This window comes from Cervus canadensis, chromosome 23 (assembly GCF_019320065.1).
Source record: "Cervus canadensis isolate Bull #8, Minnesota chromosome 23, ASM1932006v1, whole genome shotgun sequence".
NCBI classification, from domain to species: domain Eukaryota; kingdom Metazoa; phylum Chordata; class Mammalia; order Artiodactyla; family Cervidae; genus Cervus; species Cervus canadensis.
The window spans coordinates 23,731,356-23,753,696 of record NC_057408.1 but is presented as its reverse complement, the minus strand read 5'-3'; the positions used below and the strand labels follow the sequence as shown (position 1 = coordinate 23,753,696).

General features: G+C 41.0%; 1 protein-coding gene across 4 annotated transcripts in view; it reads right to left on the bottom strand.

The window, feature by feature from the left end:
- CD226 (CD226 molecule) overlaps positions 1 to 22,341 on the bottom strand; it is a 102,052-nt gene that overhangs the window by 35,127 nt on the left and 44,584 nt on the right. For all 4 annotated transcript variants that reach the window (XR_006265001.1, XR_006265002.1, XM_043444410.1 and 1 more), the window contains exons 4-5: positions 19,222 to 19,569; positions 639 to 741 (exon numbers count right to left, since the gene is read on the bottom strand). Coding sequence is in view for 2 of the 4 variants with exons in the window: in XM_043444410.1 (XP_043300345.1) it covers positions 639 to 741; positions 19,222 to 19,569 (451 nt within the window). In the remaining 2 variants the exon portion in view is untranslated. The remainder of the gene's footprint in view (positions 1 to 638; positions 742 to 19,221; positions 19,570 to 22,341) is intronic.

Here is a 22,341-nt window from a genome sequence, read left to right as displayed (position 1 = left end):
ATGTGCATGCCATTACATATCATTCACTGTGATCAGAATAAATATTTGATGAATGAATAAATGAAGGTGTTGGGGGTTCCCAGGTGGTGCAGTGATAAAGAACCTGCCTGCCAATGCTGGAGACACAAGAGATGCAGGATAGATCCCTGGGTCAGGAAGATCCCCAAAGGAGGAAACGGCAACCTGCTCCAGTGTTCTTGCCTGGAGAATCCCATGGACAGAGGAACCTGGCGGGCTACCGTCCCTGGGGTAGCAAAGAGTTGGACATGACTGAGCACACATGTAATGAGAATTCAGCCCTGGTCTTGTCCTCAGAACCCACCCCTCCCCGACCCCTCTGTCACACACACACACCTGCCCCCTCACCTGGTTTGCAGGAGGAAGAAGATAGATACAGCTGCAGACAGGCAGTTGAACCCGTGGATGAGGGGGCGCACGGCACACTCCTCATTCTGAGACGAACTGCTCTAGCCTTCTCCTCTAACACCCCACAGCCCCTGTTCCTCCTTTACCTTTAAGGACAGCATTCAAAGGACATGGCCTCAGTACATGAGTCCTAAGACAGCTCGGCCAGCTACTGGGCCATTAATAGAGAAACTCCAGCATCAGAATTACTCAGAAGGAGCTGCAGTACTCACCTCTTATAAGTAATGACAGTGACGGTGATAATTAGGATAACCGACAGCAACAGCAAACCTGCCCCACCAGACACAAAGAGGATGTGTGGGGTCTTGGTTTCACCTAGGAGGAAAAAAAAATAAATTATAGGAGGAATTAGGAATTCAGCTAAAGCTAGAATAGAGAGGAAGTTGGGAAAATTTTAAAAGGGTATGTTAATCATCATAGGATAACAATGTATATAAAACAAAGAATCCAATTTAAAAAACATAGGATGAGTAGGGGGAAAAGACTTCTTTCAGAGTCTCCTAAATATCTCTGACTCCTCACAGATTTTCCTTACTTCCTTGATCTAATAGTGGGTTTGACGCCTTAAGGAGAATAAGAATAGAAAGCATTTTTTCACGGTAGGTAGCACTTCATTCTAATGAACTCCCAATCAGAAACACAAAATCTTTAGTAGGAAAAAAAAACTATGAAACTAGTATATAAATGAAGATTACTGCTGGGACTTCCCTGGTGATCTAATGATTAAGACTTTGCCTTCCACTACAAGGGATATGGGTTTAATGCCTAGTCAGTGAACTAAGATTCCACATGCTTTACAGCCAAAAACCCAAGATATAAAACAGAAGCAATATTGTAACAGATTCAATAAAGACTTTATAAATGGTTCACATTAAAAAAAAAACTTTTTTAAAAAATGAAGATTACTCCTTAGTTCTGATAATAATAAGTACGTCACAACAGTATGTAACTTTGATATCTGTAAGTGGAATTTTGCTTAAGAAATATTGTCTAGACAGATGTACAGAACAGACTTTTAGACTCTATGGGAGAGGGAGGAGCCAAGATGGCGGAGGAGTAGGATGGGGAGACCACTTTCTCTCCTACAAATTCATCAAAAGAATAACTGAACGCAGAGCAAACTTCACAAAACAACTTCTGATCGCTAGCTGAGGTCATCAGGCGCCCAGAAAAGCAGCCCATTGTCTTTGAAAGGCGGTAGGACAAAATATAGAAGATAGACTCTATGGGAGAAGGCGAGGGTGGGATGTTCTGAGAGAATAGCATTGAAACAAGTATACTATCAAGGGTGAAACAGATCACCAGCCCAGGTTGGATGCATGAGACAAGTGCTCAGGGCTGGTGCGCTGGGAAGGCCCAGAGGGATGGGATGGAGAGGGAGGCAGGAGGGGGGATTGGGATGGGGAACACATGTAAATCCATGGCTGATTCATGTCAATGTATGGCAAAAACCACTGCAATACTGTAAAGTAATTAGCCTCCAACGAATAAAAATATTTTTTTATTTTTAAAAATAAAAAAGAAATTAAAATAGAAAAAAGAAATAAAAATAGAAATAAAAAAAGAATAGAAAAAAAAATTTTTAAAGAAAAAAAAAAGAATTAACAAGGCTTAGAGATCACAGACACAGAATACAAATCTCTAATCATTAAAGTATCTGTTCTCTATTTGAGGAGAAAGATGTAATCTCTGTGTTATCTATTTTTTAAAATCATTCAGTAATTATAAGAGCATGAAACACATAAGACATTCAACAACAACAACAAAAGAAATACTGTCTAGTTCATGACAGTAGGATAAAAATAATCAAGAAAAGTATGTTACTTTTCCAACTCAGGTATTAACTGGACAGACCAGCGATCCTGGGAAAATCTGAAATTTTCACACTGATTCTTTCACTATTTAGCTATTTGACCTCCAGCAAATTCCTAACCTTCTCTGCCAGGCTTCCTCCAACTGTCAAGTGATGCCAACAGTCCTAATTACATCACAGAGTTGGGATAAGAGTCTAATGAGGCATATTCAAATGAGCAATATTTGCTCCCCTCTGGACCGAGATCCCGTGAGATCAGAGACCATCTCATCTTTCAGATGTCCTCCTGCCCACAGCCACCTCCTAACCCACCTCCTAACCCACCGCCACGCACAGAGCTCCTTTCAGAAGACATCAGAATGTGTTGTTGACAGAAGCGGGACTGAATGGAAACCGAGGTGCTGTCTTTAGGCCATCTCTCTTTACATGGTGAATTTTCCAGGCCCCCCTCCTGCAGAAAAGGGGCAGCTATGGCAGAGACCAGCACAACTGCCTGTCCTCTTGAAACTGAGCTTTAATTTCCTGATTCCCAGGCTGTCTGGAATCCCATGGCAACCTGAAAACCATGCTTTTCACAGCAGTCTTCCCAATCTCTCATTCAGATGATTTCTTCCTTCCTGACTCACTATTTAGCTGAGATTTTTTTTCATGATAAGAGCTCAAAGTATACTCCACTCATTCTTTGGTAAGGTTTACTGCAAAGAGAGACTAAACCACATAATAAACATTATTTTTATTTTTAAATTTGTTTAACCTATAAGGTGAATAAAGGTAGAAAAATAAATGAACACTTTAAAGACCTCGTATGTAGCATCTAAGATGGGGCTTTGTTCAGATATGATGGGGAGAAGGAAAGTGAAATTTATTCACAACAAAAATACATTGAATCACCACTGCAAAAGGAACAAGGGAATTTTCTCCCAATCAAATAAGAAATTAACATTTTTCGGTTCTTGGCACATTTTTAAAAGTAAACAAAATATCTGAAGTTATTCTGCATTATAACACAGGCTTATAAAAGGACCACAATTGCTATGCTGACATAATTTGAATATAGTAGATGCTAAGGTTAAGTCAAATGAACAATTGTGAAAGAAAAAAATGAAAGTTATGATCAAAAAATTCATTGACAGTACTCTGGTAAAATAATTTACCTACTTCTTGAAATATTATTTAGATCTTAATTACAGTTAAAAAAAAAAAAAAAGGAAAGAAAGAAAACCAATCTGGGTGGACTACAGAGATCTAAATGTTGTAAACATGAGAAAAATGTGAGTATTATTTAATTGCTGAAATGAGAAATGACTTTCCAGTTTATACAAATAAGCAAATACATAGGATCAATTGGGTCAAAATCAAAAGTATCTGGAGGTCAGTCATCACAAACAACATACAAAAACAAAAAAATCAGTTAGCATCTTTAACATACCCTTGCTATTAAGAGAAAACTAAGTAAGACAATAGGAAGGATATGGATAACTTATTAACCAGAGCACTTAATTTGCATGAAAGGAAGCCAGTGGCAAGATTGAGACCTCAAGTTCAATTTAGGGAGCGAAATCTACTGCAATCAGCCTCTAGGAAGAAAGCATTCTCTGTACATCGATCCTTTCATGAGCTGCTTGCACATCTGATTAATTTTTTCTCTACAGAAATGTTCAGAAATGTGAACATAGAGTTTTGTGAAACATTTATAACAGCAAAAATAAAAAATAAAAATCCTAATTTTCCGAAAGCAGACTAAAACAAGACTACACAGCGGAGGGTCTCAAGTGTAACTAGCCTTACTAGGGGTCTTGTTAAACTGCAGATGGCTGAGCGGTCCCCTCGGAGTTTTTGGCTCAATAGGCCAAGGAGGGCTTCCCAGCTGGTGCGAGTGGTAAAGAATCCTCCTGTCAGTGCAGGAGACACAGGCGACTACAGTTCAATCCCTGGGTCGGGAAGATCCCCTGGAGAAGGAAAAGGCAGCCCACTACAGTATTCTTGCCTGGAGAATTCCATGGAGAGAAGAACCTGGCAGCAGAAGAGCCTGGTGGGCTACTGTCCATGGGGTCACAAAGAGTCGGACAGGACCAAGCAACTGAGCACACAGGTCTGGGAAGGCCCCAGAATTTGCAGGTCCTGTGTGATGCTGGCTTGGGGCCACCTCTTTGAGAATCAGGGCCTGGACGTTAGAATGATGAGTGTAAAGAATTTCAATGAAATGGAAAACTGTTGACTCTAGGTAGAAAGTTAAGTAACATTTCAAAGCCAGAATTCACAAATGCGCATGCTAAGATATCTCAATCGAGGATAGAACTTATGAGAAAAAAAGCCTGCCAGGCAACAGTATGCCAAAATTTTAAAGTGACGAGCTTCAGGGAATAGAATTAAAAGTAATTATTTCTTTGGGCTTTTTGCTATTTTACAAATGTACTAAATGATAATAATCAGAAGAAAAAAAGTAGAAAAACTTAGAGGTCTGCCTGCTTAAAACAGAATACTCTGCCGGTTTTTAATGGCTATACTTAAAGTGCAGGACGTAGAGAGTTTCTCTGCAGAACTGTACTCAGCACCCTTAAGAATCATAATGGCTTTCTTTGTTAAGCTCTACATTACGATAATTAAGTAAAAACCACTGAAAAATATGGTGATTTGTTTCACACTGTTCATTTATAAAACCCAAAATCCAAATTTCAGATTCTTCACATTCTTTCATATGAAGTATGTTGGCTCTTTTTAACCTCTTCTAGTAACTGTTGGACTCAGATCCATCTTACTCATTTTTTAACACGTAGTACTTTAAGGCACGGTGTGTACTTGGCATTAGAGATGAAATGGTGGGTAAAAACAAAAAGCATGAGAGTGTGGTAGAGATTCAATCACACTCCAGAGGCATGACCATCCAGATATCTCAGCCTAAAACCAATCCTACTTTTTAAAAAAATTTCTTTCTTTTTAAAAAATTTTTTGGCCAGGCAGTGCAGCATGTGAGATCTTAGTTCCCCAAGCAGGGATTAAACCTGTGCCCCCTTGTATTGGAAGTATGGAGTCTTAACCACTGGCCTGCCAGGGCAGCCCATAGGTAATCTGACCTTTTACCTCTTCTGTGCCTCCCACTCCTCGGCTGCATTGATGTGAACCATACTTGGACGGGGCTAGTGTAACCACACAACTTGCTGGGCCCTATGTGACTAAAACCAGAAACAAAAGGGAAAACGGTGGTGGAAGCTTTAGGGAGTCAGTCAATAGTTCCTAATGCTCACTTTTTCCTAAATTCTGCTACTAGATCCTAGCTTGAGTAATGTCAGCCCTCAAGCCCCTCTCTTAAAGAAAGAAGAATTACTGTCTCGTCTCAGGCAGCCTCTTTTTGGCTGATTTTTTTTTCAACTTTCATCCCCATGCTATGTTGATTCATGGGAGGACAAAAGTGTCACGAACCATAAAGCCATTATTTTCCCACCCATCAGAAAAGATAAATACAGTTAAAACAATTTAAAGCACGTCAGTGAGAGATATAAATGAATAATTTACTCCAGGACTGCAGCCCTCCCGGCTACGTTTCTGCCGATGACAAGTATTTATGGCTGAGTTATTAAACCTTTCTTTAGAAAGGCTCAGCTAGAAATGCTTCCTGGTCCTCTCCTCAGAGCCAGGCGGGCAAGAGCAGGCGTTGATGTTTACAGTTCATCCTTTATTACAGTCTAGGGTGGGGTCAGGGAATGGGGAGACCAGGTAATTCAAAACCTAAATATCTGGATCAAAATAACATGCTGGGAAAAACTCACAGGTCCTGACCCTCTCTCTAGCCAGCCCTGGATAGGACATGGTAGATACCAGTAAAAGCTATCTGTGCTGAATTACCCTATTAAAAAGGAGAAGTATTCAAATTCACTCTAGGTACACATGGGATATACACAGGGTGTGTGTGTTCCCACAGGATAGATGTGTGAGTGGACAGACTCAGCATTATCAGGTCAATTCCAATTTTTGACTCATGGTACGATGCAAATATCCAACCTGTCCCAAGCGAGATGTTGATTTTTTTTTCATTTATTTTTATTAGTTGGAGGCTAATTACTTTACAATATTGTAGTGGTTTTTGCCATACATTGACATGAATCAGCCATGGATGTACATGTGTTCCCCATCCTGATCCCCCCTCCCACCTCCCCCCCATCCCATCCCTCTGCGTCATCCCAGTTTTGCTGAAAAGAATAGATTGAGAAGGGAAGCCTTGGGGTCTAAGTTCTGTCTTCTGATTCTTTTCCCTGGAAGACCCCAATACAAGACACTTGAACTTCTGGACACTTTTCTTAGCAACTGCAAAATGATGATGAAATCAACACCAGAGTGGCTATGGGGGTGGCTATAGATAAAATACGTAGAGGTGCTTTATATATTTAAGCACCATAGAACGGAAATCATCAAGAGTGTGCTTATATTTTGTATGCGTGCATTCAAAATTAGACTTAAGTAACTAACTTCTGTTCTTTCATGTTGAAATTTCATGTTGTTCTAGTCATGTAAAACAGAGGGTGTTTGTTTCTGTAACTAGATTCACCTTTCTGGGGAAAGGGAGAAGGGGTGTTGATAAACATGTGTAGGATGGCTGTCCGTTTGGGGGGACTCCTGGAAATAACGGTAGCCTTGAGTTTGTCAGACTTTCCTGTATGCCTGCAATATGCATCAAGCAGGTCTTGGCATAGTAATATGATTCCAAGTTTTCAAAGGTCAAACTTCTTTGTGCAAATCAGTTTTATACTCTCTGTATTTCAGAAACCTTTCCCTATTTTATAGCAAGAAGGTCCTAGGGAATAAATTATTTGCAGAGAATTAAAGGACCATGACATCAACCTCTAATTTTTCTTCAGAGTGAATAGTAACTAATCCTCCTCAAAATAAAAGTATTATCATGCATGCGGAATCCAAAGTATGACACAACTAACACAACGTTGTAAATCACCTATACTCCAATAAAAATTAATTAAAAACAAGTATAATAAAATGCTGAAACTAAAAAAATATAAAAGTAAAATAAAATATGACACACATGAACTTATCTATGACACGGAAACAGATTCACAGACTCAGAGAACAGACTCATTGCTAAGGGGGTGGGGGTGGGGTGGGGGAGGGGTGGATTGGCGTTCAGATTAACAAACGCAAAATATTATGCACAGGATGGATAAACAATAAGGTCTACTGTATAGCAGAGAGAACTATATTCAATATTCTATAATAAACCATAGTGGAAAGGAATATTAAAAAAAGAATATATATGTGTATATATGTATTTGTATTAATATAACTAAATCCCTTTGTTGTATGGCAGAAAGCAAAGAGGAGTTAAAGAGCCTCTTGCTGAAGGTGAAAGAGGAGAGTAAAAAAGCTGGCTTAAAACTCAACATTCAAAAAATTAAGATCATGGCATCCAGGTCCATCACTTCATGGCAAATAGATGAGGAAACAATGGAAACAGTGACAGACTTTATTTTCTTGGGCTCCAAAATCAGTGCAGATGGTGACTGCAGCCATGAAATTAAAAGACACTTGCTCCTTGGAAGAAAAGCTATGACCAACCTAGACAGCATATTAAAAAGCAGAGGCATTAGTTTGCCGACAAAGGTCCGTCTAATCAAAGCTATGGTTTTTCCAGTAGTCATGTATGGACGTGAGAGTTGGACTATAAAGAAAGCTGAGTGCCAAAGAATTGATGCTTTTGAGCTGTGGTGTTGAAAAGATTCTTGAGAATCCCTTGGACTGCAAGGAGACCAAACCAGTTAATCTTAAAGGAAATCAATCCTGAATATTCATTGAAAGGACTAATGTTGAAGCTGAAGCTCCAATACTTTGGCCACCTGATGCAAAGAGCTGGCTCATTAGAAAAGACCTGGATGCTGGGAAGGATTGAAGGCAGGAGGAGATGGGGATGATAAGAGGATGCAGTGGTTGGATGTCATCACTGACTCGATGGACATGAGTTTGAGCAAGTTCTGGGAGATGGTGAAGGACAGGGAAGCCTGGCGTGCTGCAATCCATGGGGTCACAAAGAGTCAGACACGACTGAGCTACTGAACAGCAACAAGAATGTTAAGACCCGCACACATCTTGCTCACTTCCGTGGTGACTCAGTGGGCAGAGAAGAGTCAGTGCAGCAGCCCCAAGGCCGCCGTCCTTGGAAAGCCCTGCTTACAAGGCTTGCCCTTGGCTGGTATGTGGGAAGTTGGGTTTGGAGAGCATTCTCACCTTTTAACTGCCAAGGTGGTTAGTTGAGTCTGAACTGTTGACACAATGTGGTTTATGCTAAACACCTGCTTTCTTTCTGGGAATCAGCCAATCCTGACTCTGCCCCGCCCATCTTTCCCATTAGCTGATATTGCTTTGTATCCTTTCCGATCTAATAAATCAGGGCCATCTCTTTGAAATGCAATCATCAAGGAAAAGCGAGCCCATATCTTTCAGTTCTATGGGAAGACAGGAATCTAAGTTCCAAGGGCACCATGCTTCAAGGTGCAAAACTATCTCTAGCTGTAAAGATGTAAAAAGCTCATTTTCCCTCTGGATAAAGCCAGTTAGCCAACACAGGTGGTCACTCAGATACCAGGTGAATTTAGGAGGAGCTATGTGAGACAAATGGTGCTCTCAAGTCCTCCTACTCGAGGACTAGTTACTGTTTACCTTGGAAACATACGTATAGTTGCATCTGCGGGAAGTTAAGATTTCCTTCTGTCTTTGCAGTCTCTTAGTGGACTGCCTGTGACGCATATCACAATTCTGGTTTAATGCTTATTCAATAATAAAATTGTTTTCTTTCCCTTCTACCCTTGTGGAGCAGTTTTCTGGGTAGGGAGAAGATTTTATTTTTAATTCTAATTCCCCAACACGTTGTTGTGTTACTGTTGTTTAACCAAGTGTAACTCTACCTCAGAGTGTCACTATTATGCTAATTAAAGAGGATATAATGGGAAAATTTTCAAATGTTCCACTAAAATCTAGATGAACATTTCACCCATGCAATAAGACATGGTGGGCATAACATACCATTGAAATATTTCATGTATTTAGCTGTTCAAATAAAGGTCCATAAATATGAAAGACTATAACTCTTCAGAATACTTAACATAGAAAGGAAACTTTTGTTTTTTCTTGGGAGATTCTGAGGGTTAAGCCTTTGCTGCCCTTATTCTGATAGCTAATAACTCCAGCTCTGGGTTCAGTGGTCGTTCATCATCTACAAGACCTAGAGGGAAAGCAGGATTTGAGAGGAAGGAGACAGAGGAGAGACTTCAAATGGAAGGAGGGTGGTGTGGGGAACTCTAAGCTGATTCCAGGGAAGCTGCTCAGGGGAATGGAGCTCTGCCACGGGGCGAGTGTACTGGGTGGGCCTGGTGAAAACCCAGGAGGCAGGCGGCTGCAAAGCTGAGAAGCCGCCTGAGAGCTGAGTTCTCACCGGTTCTCTCCAGCAAGAACCTTTGCTCAGGGGCTCCTCCTAAAGTCCCCTTCTCAGTTTCTGGCATGGACGGGACCAGCCGTCACCTCCAGGCCCTAATACCTGCTACCTGATTTCACTTGTCCTTCGTGAGACTGATGCAAAGAGCCGACTCCTTGGAAAAGACCCTGATGCTAGAAAAGATCGAGGGCAGGAGGAGAAGGGGGCGACAGAGGACGAGATGGTTGGATGGCATCACTGACTCAATGGACTTCGAGCAAACTCTGGGAGATAGTGAAGGACAGGGAAGCCTGGAGTGCTGCGGTCCATGGGGTCGCGAAGTGTCAGTAATGACTTAGTGACTGAACAACGTGAGACTGTGTGAACAGCCTCCCTCACGTGACTTCATGATACTCACAAGCCCCAGGAAAGGGGACGAGTCAGTGGGGAATCCACAGACACAGCACCTGGATGACCTGAGTACATGTAAGCATGGGGGGCTGGGAGAAAACAGTGGGCGATCAAACCCCCCCTCCTTTGCCTATACTTGCTCCACATGTTGGTTCAGTAGGTGACCTATGGTACCTATTCACTTCCCGAAAGGAAGAGTGCAAGGCTGTGGAACTCCACCGTAGCCAGCTTCTCCTGTGATGCTGCTGTTGATGGCACTAATTTTTTTTTTTCCTTCTGCTTGGAGAAGTAATACAGCGCTGTGGTTAAGAACAAGAATGCTGGAGCCCATCTTCACGGCAGTGAAACCCAGCCCCGCTCCTTACTAGCTATGAAGCCTGAAATAAGTTTCTTAAGCTCTTCACGCCTCACCTTCCTCATCCATAAAATGTAGATAAGAATAGAGTTGTTGTGACAACGGCATGACTAATTATCAGTACGTCTTGGAGTGACTGGCACAGACATAAACATAATATGCAAGGCTGTCATATAGCAGCCAAGACAAAGCCTTGTGCCACTTGGTTCTTATAACTGCTATTTATAACTTTTCCCTTGGGTCCTTAGAAAACTTTATACCTCAAACTATATGACATTTATAAAGGCGTATATATAAATGTGCTATAAATGTCATACAGATATTTTCAGAATATGAAACAGAAAGCATTGTGCTGAACATTAATATTTTCTGTCCAACTTTAAGTTATGTTACACGAAAAAATGTTTACTAATTGCTCTACAAAACATGTAAAAGTCAATGCCTGGTTATGAGAAACAAGGGATCTGGTAATAATTTCAAAATCTACAGCTCTATTCTCTAGAGTTTAACTCCATCCATTCTCTCCATTTTTAAAATAGCCAATGATTTTATTAAAAAAAGAATTGCATGATTGGATTTCAAAGCTGATATCTTTACTTACGAGACCAGGAAGAAAAGACAGTCATCAACATAAAAGCAAAACAACTTGTTTTGATTAAAGTATTTGGGATTTGTGAGTTTCATGTGAGTGTAAAATTGCCCACACAAGCACATGTATTTATTGAATGTTTGCCATCTGGCAGATTGTTCCTCCTAACAAATATTCACAGTTATCTTAATTCACAAATGCATATACACATATGCACATTGAAAGAGTGAAGAATTTATCTGAATGCTCAATATAAAACATGAAAAATGACAGGAGAATAATCACACTGTGCAAACCTGTATTGCTTTATATTTGTAAACACGCCTCCTATGTGGCCCTGATTTGGGAGTCATTTGCATATCATCACATCCTTAAGATTATTTGATTTGAAGTCACAAGAAATATTCTATCCTTTGTTAACATCGTTTCTTCTCATCTCAACAATTACTCTTTACTTGCCCATATCCATCATTGAAATGATAAGGATTTTTCATCACTCACTATTCACCTTTGCTAAAGCCATTTTGCACTCCTGACCAGAGCTACAGAGAACTTAAAACAGCTCAACCCTATATCCATGAAAGGAAGAATTGCCTCCTGTGGGTTAATTAAATAAAACCACTTTTATATTTAAAAGATTATGAGCATCATAGTTACTTCTGAGTTTTAGCCAAAGTGAACTACATTCAATTAATTCTGAAAATAAGGTGGAGAGGGATCAATGAGGATTGAAAAATATTTATTTTATAAAAATTTATCCAAGCATATTCTTCTGTTGAATGTGAAAGTGTTAGTCACTCAGTAATGTCTGACTCTTTATGACCCAGTGGACTGTAGCCCACCAGGGTCCTCTGTCCATGGGATTTTCCAGGCAGGAATACTGGGGTGGGTTGCCATTCCCTTCTCCAGGGGATCTGCCCGACCCAGGGATCGAACCCATGTCTCCTGCATTGCAGGTGGATTTTTTACCACCTGAGTCACCAGGGAAGCCCTATGCTGTTGAATAAATACCTTTAAAGAAAACTCTGAATCATTTCAGTATACATAACTTTACAATACAAATGGGCGGTTCAAAGATGTATCTCTACAGCTGACAGGCCTTACAGCGTTTATTCTTCATTTGTTTTTCTTTCAAATAATATAGTCTTCTGAAAATGAACTAGGTCACCTTTGAATGCTTGTCAAGGGTCAGGTCAGAACATGTTCGAAATATCTCAGTTGAAGTTGGAAGTAGTTGTCTGACTAATTGAACTGCAATATTTAAAACTAGAATTTCTATTAAGAATGAAATGCCGTTAACCTTATACAAAGAACTGTCTTTTTAAAAATTTAAGAGGTTTGCTACTTGCCTTTGGGGAAAAATTCACACAATCATCTACGTTCGGTTCCTAATAAGGCTCTAAGAGATCATTATGAGCTATTAACAATTCCCAGATGTTTTAAAATTAAAAAAAAAAATCACACATGACAAGGAAGAACAAATGGCTATTTTGTGGTTGGAGTCATTAGACAGGTCTCTCAGGTAAGTGTGGTCACGGATTTTAAGTGGGAGGAAAATCAGTACATTTTTCTGAATATGAATTCCTACCTGAACTCTGAGTTTCTAGAGAGACGAAAGCATTATGAAAATTATTTAAAATTCAGGCTGAGGATAAAGATCCACTTACAGAAAAACAGTTCCTAGGATTAGCTGCTTTCTAATACCATCAACTCGGGGATTCCCAGGTGCCTCATTGGTAAAAAAAAAAAATCCACCTGCCAATGTAGGTGATACAGGTTCAATCCCTGGGTCGGGAACATCCCCTGCAGGAGGAAATGGCAACCCACTCCAGTATTCTTGCCTGGAGAATGCCATGAACAGAGCAGATGGCAGGCTACGGGGTCACAAAGAATCGGACACGACTGAGCACACATGTGCGCACACACACAATACCACCAACTACTTTTTTTACAGTAGTGATGACAACAAACACTCAACAATGCTCCTTATGCAAGAACTCCGTCAAATCAATTTAACATGAGGTTTTCAACATTTCCTTCTCCTGATACTAACTTGTCATTACCATCATTCAATTCAATTTCTTGTTTATCTACACAAATATGGTATGTACAAAAAATGACTTCAGGCCAAAATTCCAGGATTGTGTGCTTCAGGAAAGATGAATAAATCAAGATGTAGGGCTGATAAAACACATTGACTGACTGCTTGCTTTTTTTTTTAATTCGATGACTCATAAAAGAAAGATGTGGGCAGAGGCAAACGTGAAGTAAAGCTGTGATGTGTGCTCAGTCGCTCAGTCGTGTCCGACTCTTTGTGACCCCATAAACTGTAGCCCACCAGGTTTCTCTGTCCATGGGATTTTCCAGGCAAGAATAATGGAGTGGATTGCCATTTCCTCCTCCCAAAGTAAAGCTACAAGGACATCACAGGGCCCTGACTGAGTAGCTAACTCGTTTGTGATGATGGAAACAGTAAGTTTCATCTGGATATCCAGTTATCATCCAGAATTTTAATAACAACTAAACTGGGCTAAAAACCATGGTGGTCTGTGTTGGTAGAGGATACTGAGCTTGCAGGCAGTGACACCAGGGCTCTGAGACTCTAGTCCTGTGGTTCCAGGATATAAGCTGTCGAGACATGATTTTCTCTGGAGGAAGAGATCATAAAAGGCAGATGTTCATCATATCAGGTCATGGAAACAGACGTATCTGGGAGCCCGGCAAGGACCAGCTCAGACAACCACCACTTCAGGGTCTTTTCCAGCGCCTACAATAGTCACATCTATTATAAATTCACAAGAGTCGGACAGAAAGTTCTGGATTAATAAGTCCCTAAAAATTATATTTTGTCTACAACTTCAAAGTCTTTAGAAATCCAAATCAGCTTGGAGAAAACAATGAATTTTAGCAGAAACTAAGGCCAAATAAAGAAATGAAATTTATTCCTCTTCCTTAATAGTCTCAGAGTCCAACTCAGGAGCACAGAGACCAGAGTCAGTAATCTCCGCAAGCCATCAGAGGCAAGATTTAGAACCTAGAGCAGCTATTCCTCTAGGAATACCTAGAGGAATTGTCGACCCATACCTCACAAAAGAAAGGTGAGGGAAGATTCTCTTGGCTGTGGGCCCATAATTTCCTAGTGAAAACTTCTGCAATCTTCATTTACAAAGTCCATCCTCCACGTCTGTCGACTAGTAATTACACACCATTAATACAGAATTGGAAGGACTGATGCTGAAGCTGAAGCTTCAATACTTTGGCCACCTGATGCAAAGAGCCAACTCACTGGAAAAGACCCTGATGCTGGGAAAGATTGAAGGTGGGAGGAGAAGGAGATGACAGAGGATGAGATGGTTGAATGGCATCACCAACCTGATGGACATGAGTTTGAGCAAGCTCCGGGAGTTGGTGATGGACAGGGAAGCCTAGTGTGCTGCAGTTCATGGGGTCCCAAAGAGTCGGACACAACTGAGCAACTGAACTGAACTGAATACAGAATGTGCACAACAAGAAAAGTTTAAAAAGAAGATATACTTCTTAGAAGATACATATGTAAACGAAACTCACGAGGATTTTCTCCCCAAACTTTCCAATGGACCTTCTGAGAGCTCAGGTTTCTTTGATTAGCAGTCACTAAATCTCAAATGTTAAGTGTTGATGAAGAAAACCCAGAAGCAATCCAGCTAGAAAACTGGAAAATGAAATGGACACAGTGCCTTCTAGAACATACAGGAATATCGGTATGCGCAGTATGGGTCAAGAACACTTACTAAGCATACTCTGGAAAGATACTTTGACATCTCTAAGCAGAGATGTCATGATCCTCAATCTCAAGTAATTTCTAATGTAATGGTCTGGGTCATTGACAATAGATGCAGTTGTTCAGTGACTTGAGCCTATCACCTTACCCACTACAAAAGTTTGAGAAATTAAAGCTGCTTAATGGATCAATGGCAGGGAAGCACTGGAAGCTACAGATCATGAAGATGGTGAGATCTGACCGAAACTCTAAAGGAAACGAGGTAACTGTGGTGAGAATGAGTAAATGGGTTAGGAGGAGGAGAGGAGGAAGGTGTGAGTGACTGTGGAGGTGGTGACAGACACAGGCTGACATCCCCATCTGACCAACACCTTCCGCTTCACCAGGCCACATGTGCCCAGCCGAGTGGTAGGGGACCTGGGGCCTATCACCAAGCTGGTACATAAGCTTGGGTCTGCATCGGTGCAGGGAAGGGGTACCTTTTTCTAATTCATATGCCATTTGTAATTTGTCTATCAAACTGTGGGCTCCTGTTTCTTGGCCAAAGACCCAGGATGTGACGGTGGCAGCCCACTCGAGAGCTCCCTCATTGATGTGCTGACTGTCACAACCAACTCTTAGCTACTTTCCTTTGTCTCCAATTTCTCTTGCTTATTCTGTACTATCTGACTGACACGTCCTGAAATGCTGCCTTGTGCCACCTGTGATAAAGAATTGAGGGTAACTTTCATTGCTCTTTTACAACATCCAGAATTTTACCAAGCTATCATTCAGTTGAGACTACCTCCTGTATTAACCCATAACTCAGAATCTCAGCACCAACCTAGTCTTTTGATTGCAATCACCTACTCTGTCCATGGGATTCTCCAGGCCAGAGTACTGGAGTGGGTAGCCACTGCCTTATCTGGGGGATCTCCCCAATACAGGGATCAAACTTGGGTCTCCTGCATTGCAGGCAGGTTCTTAACCATCTGAGACACCAGGTAAGCCCCTCCCCCCAACTCCTCCTTCCCCATGCCTTCTGTGTAAGTCCCCAGGTTCTGCTTTAACTCTTCTGCTCTGATCATCAAAGTCTTATTTGAAACTTGATGGTTCAGCTGAATACCCTCATTAGTGGGAAAAGACTGGAGAAGGATATTTCTTAGCAGAGTTAGAAACAGGTCTTCTCCAGAAACTTTCTGAGAGGACTGCTTTCATGTCTTTGATCCTCATTCTTTTTGTAATCAATAAAAACAACTGTAGTCAGAATGCTATTTAGTTAACATTAGAAGACCTCAAAAATCCTTCTGATGAAAAGTTAAAATACTTTTCCCATGACTAGTGAAAATCCAGAGGATATTAAAGGTCCAAAATAATTTTGGTCTTTGTAAGTATACCTACATTTTCCCCTGTTCCTGGCCCCTGTGGTCTAAACAAGCTCCAATTTCAGAAATCTCAGTCTGGACCCATTTTAGACTACTTCCCAGGTCTTGAGTACAAAGAAGGGGAAACAAACATTTCATTCAGCAGAGAAAATGCTTCTGCCACTTTCTGCCTCTGCTCAAAATAAGTCAAGGCCTGGATATACAATGTATCGGTTGACATCATATCATCTTTTCCACGGCCTCTCAGTACCTGGTACTTGTCTGAAGATGAATACAGGCTAGCAAAGTCAGGGGAAGAGCATGTGTGTGTATATGTGTGTGTGCGCACACATGTGTGCATGTGTGTGCATGTGCATGTGTGTGTGTACATGCCTGTGCATGTGTGTAGAATATGAGAGTCCTGAAAATCTCTTTTGGATCCCATAAAAGAAGTTGATGGGAGCTCACAAAAGGATGCCCAGCAGTTTACAAAATCTGTGTCACCATCACCTTTCCCTCGACAGTTGAAATAAGTTAGATCAGCTCCACATCTCATACCTGTCTCTCTGCTTTCATCCCTACATTGATTTTTGACCAAACAGACCTAGGACTTGAAATAATCAAATCATATCAAAGAAAGACAAGTGATCTATTTTTGCTTTCCATCTGATTTTTTTTTAATCTTCAACCTTTACTTACAGTTATTTTGAAAAGAAATTAAACCAAAATATTGAGTCAACAGCTATCATCTTCTGTCAATTATAACGTTTTACTAGTGGGCCCAATTGATATTCTTTCAACCTGTCAATTGAATGTCAAAGATCCAGTTTTCAAGTATTCAAAACATTTGAACCCTAACTATACTGATCATTACATTCAGTCATTTTCAATACTGTCCATGGCTTATGTACAGAGAAAAGAAATAGCTTTGTGCAAGGAATTTAGTCATATTTGGATAAGTGAAAGACATTTTTACTGATTATTTAGAGTTAAATAACTATACCTCCTAAGAATTCATTTTTCTCTAGGATTTAAGATGTTTATAATAACTCTTTCAACGTATAATGGGCATGATCTTATTTCAGCTGTGTTTGACAATGGTTATGACATTTTCTGAATAGAATACTCCCTTACCTCGGTCTCTGAGAGAAGACTTGTTGTTGAGTTGTTGTTCAGTTGCTAAGTCATATCCGATTCTTTGCCACCCCATGGACTGTAGCCTACCAGGCTCCTCTGTCCGTGGGATTTTCCAGGCAAGTATACCTGAGTGAGTGGTCCTTTCCTTCCCAAGGAGATCTTCCCCACCCAGGGATTGAACCTGCATCTCCTGCATTGGGAGGTGGGTTCTTTATAACTGAACCACCAGAGAAGCTTTAATGATTGCTTTTATTCTTTCTTTTTCTGGCCAGGTGTTAAAAACACTTCTATAATGCAAGAGTATTTCTTTAAGGCGAGAAGCATTTTCTCTGTATGTATGAAGGAATGGAGTCACCATTTAAAATGAAGAACCTCTGTTAAATTTTTTCCCCTGAATATTTCCTCCCTACTCAACATTGCATTAACCCTCTTGTTCACTTGAGAAGCAAAGAAAGCTTTGATGCCATCCAAGGTGATCACGTACTGACAACTGCTAACCTCTGGCCAAGAACATCCTTCGCACACACAGCTGCAGAGGCTGCCGTACACACGAAACCCCCTCTTCTTCCCGAAGCAGGCAGGCGCTGCGGCCGGCAGCGTGAGCAGAACGTGTGCAGGGCAGCCACGTCCCAGGAAGCCTCGGCTCAAAGGTCTACACGCAGGCCAAAGCACACGAGGTGGCCGGAAGCCCATGAAAGTAATGGAGAAAGAGATATGGTGGATGGGGAGAAGGACGGAAGGGGGGAAGGAAAGCAGAAAGGAAGGAGAGGAGGGCAGGAAGCAGAGAGTGAAAATACAGTGAAATAAAATTTCTGTCATCGGTAAACACAGATTATTTTCTCTGACATGTTCCCCTTGCCCAGAGGCAAAAGGGGGAGTCTGAGACAGCCTTCCTCCCGCTAGGATGTAACTCGGGCCTCTGGACTGACTTCTATACAAGTCCGCACAGGTCTCTCTGTATTTGCACTTCAGCAGGTGAAATACCACTTTTTCTTACTCTCACACAGGTTTTAGGGCTTCATTATGCCACAGCAGACAAGTGACTGATACAAAATAAGCCCTGGGCCTTGAGTCGGCTCAGGTGAGAGCCCCTGAAGGTCAGTCTCAAAGCTTCAGGGCCAGTCTGTTCCTGCTCGCAGGCCTGAAAACAAGTGAGGGAACCAGAGCTCAGATCTGGCAAAGGAGCAAACACCTTACCCCACATTCATTACGTTCTACTCAACGCTGATTCAGCAGGTACCAATCGAACACCGTCCTGTCATTGCTGATGGAGACACAAGGATGATAAAACGCAGTCACCACCGTCAGCCAGTTTGGACAGAATTGAAATGTTAGAAATTAAACATCTGAGGGGATTCCCTGGTGGCTCAGCGGGTAAAGAGCCCGCCTGCCAATGCAGGAGACACAGGTTCGATGCCCAGTCCAGAAAGATCCCACATGCCAAGGAGCAACCAAGCCTGGGCACCCCAGCCAGTGAGCTGTGCTCTAGAAGCCAGGGGCCACGACCGCTGAAGCCCTCGGGCCCATGTCCCACAGCAGAGAAGCCCCGTGATGAGAAGCCCACGCACCACAACTAGAAACACTCGCTGCAACTCAAGAGAAGCCTGTGCAGCAACAAACGCCCCGCACAGCCAGAAATCAATCAATTAAATTAATACAATTTTTTTAAAAAAAGACACTTAAGAAACAAAGAAATGATATAGTCAAAACGTACTGGGTGTTGATACCACGTATTTTTCAGATTCACTGAATTTTAAAAAAAATTTTTGGAATATGACAGATCCAAAAATATCGGAAAGCTCTATTATGGTTAAATCTGAGATTAACGAATCACCAAGATAAAGAATAACATTCAATAACTGACACCTTACCAAATTCAATCGTTAAAGGTGTTTTGTATAAGAAAGTCATGAGAAAGACAAAAGAAACCAACCCACAGCAGTGGGCTTTTCCCATTTTTGACGCCACCCACTCACCGTCGGTTACGGTCAGCCTCATCACAAAGGTTTCTTTTTCCCCAGTGCTGGCTTTGAAGCCACAGCGGTAGAGTCCTGAGTCGGAGCCTGTAACATTAGGTATGGTGACGAAGGCCTTTTTCATGCCGTGGCTGCAGTTGCTCAGTATCTGTCTTGGGTACTTGGACGTGTAACTTCTTCCGTGGGACAAGTTGCAGCTTATTAAGACGTCGATCTGCTGGGGCTGGATCTTTTCCCATGACACTTCCTCTAACAGACTCTTCTCTTTAGGCTGGCAAGTGAGCGTGATGTTTTTTCCGGGTTCTGAGACCATCTGGCTATTTGGTGGCCCAGCATCCTCAAAACTGTCTGAGGAGAACAAGCATGTGATTACATTTTGGTCCTTGAATCCTTGGATGTGAGGGTAGAGAGATCCAGAAAGCTCTATGAAAATGATTAATGATGTTATTTAACATAGTCTCACTGAGTGTAAATGATACCTTTACACCACATTTTTTTATAAGAAAAGGATTTTTGAAAGAGGTCAGAACATAAATAGAAAACAGGATTGTTTTGGTTGTTCACACCTATTCCTTCAAGATTTCCTTGGTTAACCATATAATAGGAACATAACTGAACCCCCTGGAGTTTTTCTTGGTAGTGACCATATCAAAAGGCTCAATATCACAAGACTGTTCTGTGGTGATGCTGGGCTGCGGACTCAAACACTTTGAGGGTTTGAGTATCAAATATACAGATTGTAATCCTAATGACTGAAATTTTAATGGTCATAAAAGAGAGAGCAAATCATTTTCACAGAATATATACATAAACTCATCTTTCAGATATACAAGCTGTCTTCTGCGTGGATGGAGCAGGAACCCACATGTGATATGAATTCCTGGATACCAAGAAAGCTCTCTAATACTGTCCCACCTCCCTACCACGATAGCTGGCATACCCAGCATACAGTGCTCAGTAAATCACTACCAGCTATCTAAGTCAGTAGTTCTTATAGTGTGGTCTGAGGACCCTAGGGAGTTCCCGCTCTGAGACCTGCAATAGCAAACTTATTTTCACAGTTATATTAAGATTTAACTTACCTTCTTAAATCTTATTATACAAGAATATATATATTCTTAGAAATTCACTCATGATATAGGAATATACTGATGTTTTCAGAGGCTCTGATGGCTAATGGGATATGTACTTATAAACCAGACATATAATAATGGACTGGTTCAAAATTGGGAAAGGAGTATGTCAAGGCTGTATATTGTCACCCTGCTAATTTAAAATATATGCAGAGTACATCATGTGAAATACCAGGCTGGATGATTCACAAGCTGGAATCAAAATTGCCAGGAGAATTATTAATATGGCATTTCACATGATGTACTCTGCATAGAAGTTATTTAAAAGTATATCATAGAGCCTCTTGATGAGGGTGAAAGGGGAGAGTGAAAAAGCTGGCTTAAAACTCAACATTCAAAAAACTAAGATCATGGTATCTGGTCCCATCACTTCATGGCAAATAGAAGGGGGAAATGTGGAAGCATTGACAGATTTTATTTTCTTGGCTCCAAAATTATGCAGATGGTGACTACAGCCATGAAATTAAAAGACAATTGCTTCTTCTAAGGAAAGCTATAACAAACCTAGACAATGTATTAAAAAGCTGAGACATCACTTTGCCGACAAAGGTCTGTCTAGTCAAAGCTATTGTTTTTTCAGTAGTCATGTAAGGATGTGAGAGTTGGACCATAAAGAAGGCTGAGCACCAAAGAATTGATGCTTTCAATTTGTGGCGCTGGATAAGATTCTTGAGAATCCCCTGGACTGCAAGGAAATCAAGCTTATCCATCCTGAAGGAAATCAACCCTGAATATTCATTAGAAGGACTGATGCTGAAGCTAAAGCTCCAATACTTTGCCCACCTGATGCAAAGAACTGACTCACTGGAAAACACCCTAATGCCTGGAAAGACTGAAGGCAGGAGGAGAAGGGGGCAACAGAGGATGAGATGGTTGGATGGCATCACTGACTCAATGGACATGGGTTTGAGCAGACGCCAGGAGATAGTGAAGGACAGGGAATCCTGGCGTGCTTCAGTCCATAAGGTCTCAAAGAGTTGGACACAACTAAGTGACTGAACAACAACAGTTTGTAAGTTCTGGTCTTTTCAGTTTTACACCATTTTAATTTCTAATACAGTAAATATTGATAGTTATAAGCTATATTAACAAAAGACTCTTTGGAGTCCCTGATAATTTTAAGAGAACAAAGGGAACAAATAATTCTAAAATTTATATGGAACCACAGAGCCAAAACAATCTTGGAAAAGAACAAAGCTGGAGGCATCACACTTCATGATTTCAAACTATTCTATAAAGCTACATAAATTAAGAATGTGATACTGGCATAAAGACATAAATACAGACATATTTCTAAAGAAGACACACACACACATGGCCAACAGACACATGAAAAGATGCTCAACATCACCAATCATCAGGGAAATGCAAACCAAAATCACAATGACACAGCTCCTTACACTTGCCAGAATGGCTATTGTAAAACAGACAAGAAATAACAAGTATTGGTGAGGATGAGGACAGACAGAATGCACCATTGGTGGGAACATAATAAATTGGTACAGCCTGTGTAAATAGTACAGAGGTTCCTCAAAAAATTAAAAATGTAACTACAACATGATTCAACAATCTCACTTTTGGGTATTTATCCAAAGAAAATGAAAGCACTTATTTGAAAAGATACATGCACCCCTATATTCACTGCAGAATTATTTACAATAGCCAAGATGATGGAAGCAACCTGTGTCCATCAACAGATGAATGGATAAAGAAGGTGAGGTGTATACACACAATGGAATATACTCAGCCATTAAAAGAATAATGAAATCTTGCTCTTTGCAACATCATGGATAGACCTAGAAGGTATCATGCTAAGTAAAATAAGTCAGATAGAGAAAGAGAAATACCATATGAAAAACAAATGAACAAACAAACTAGAAACAAACTCATAGATACAGAGAACAAGCTGGCAGTTGCTAGTTGGGAAGGGAATGGGGGGTTAGGTGAGACAGGGGAAAGGGGTTAAGAGGCTAAACCACTATGTTGT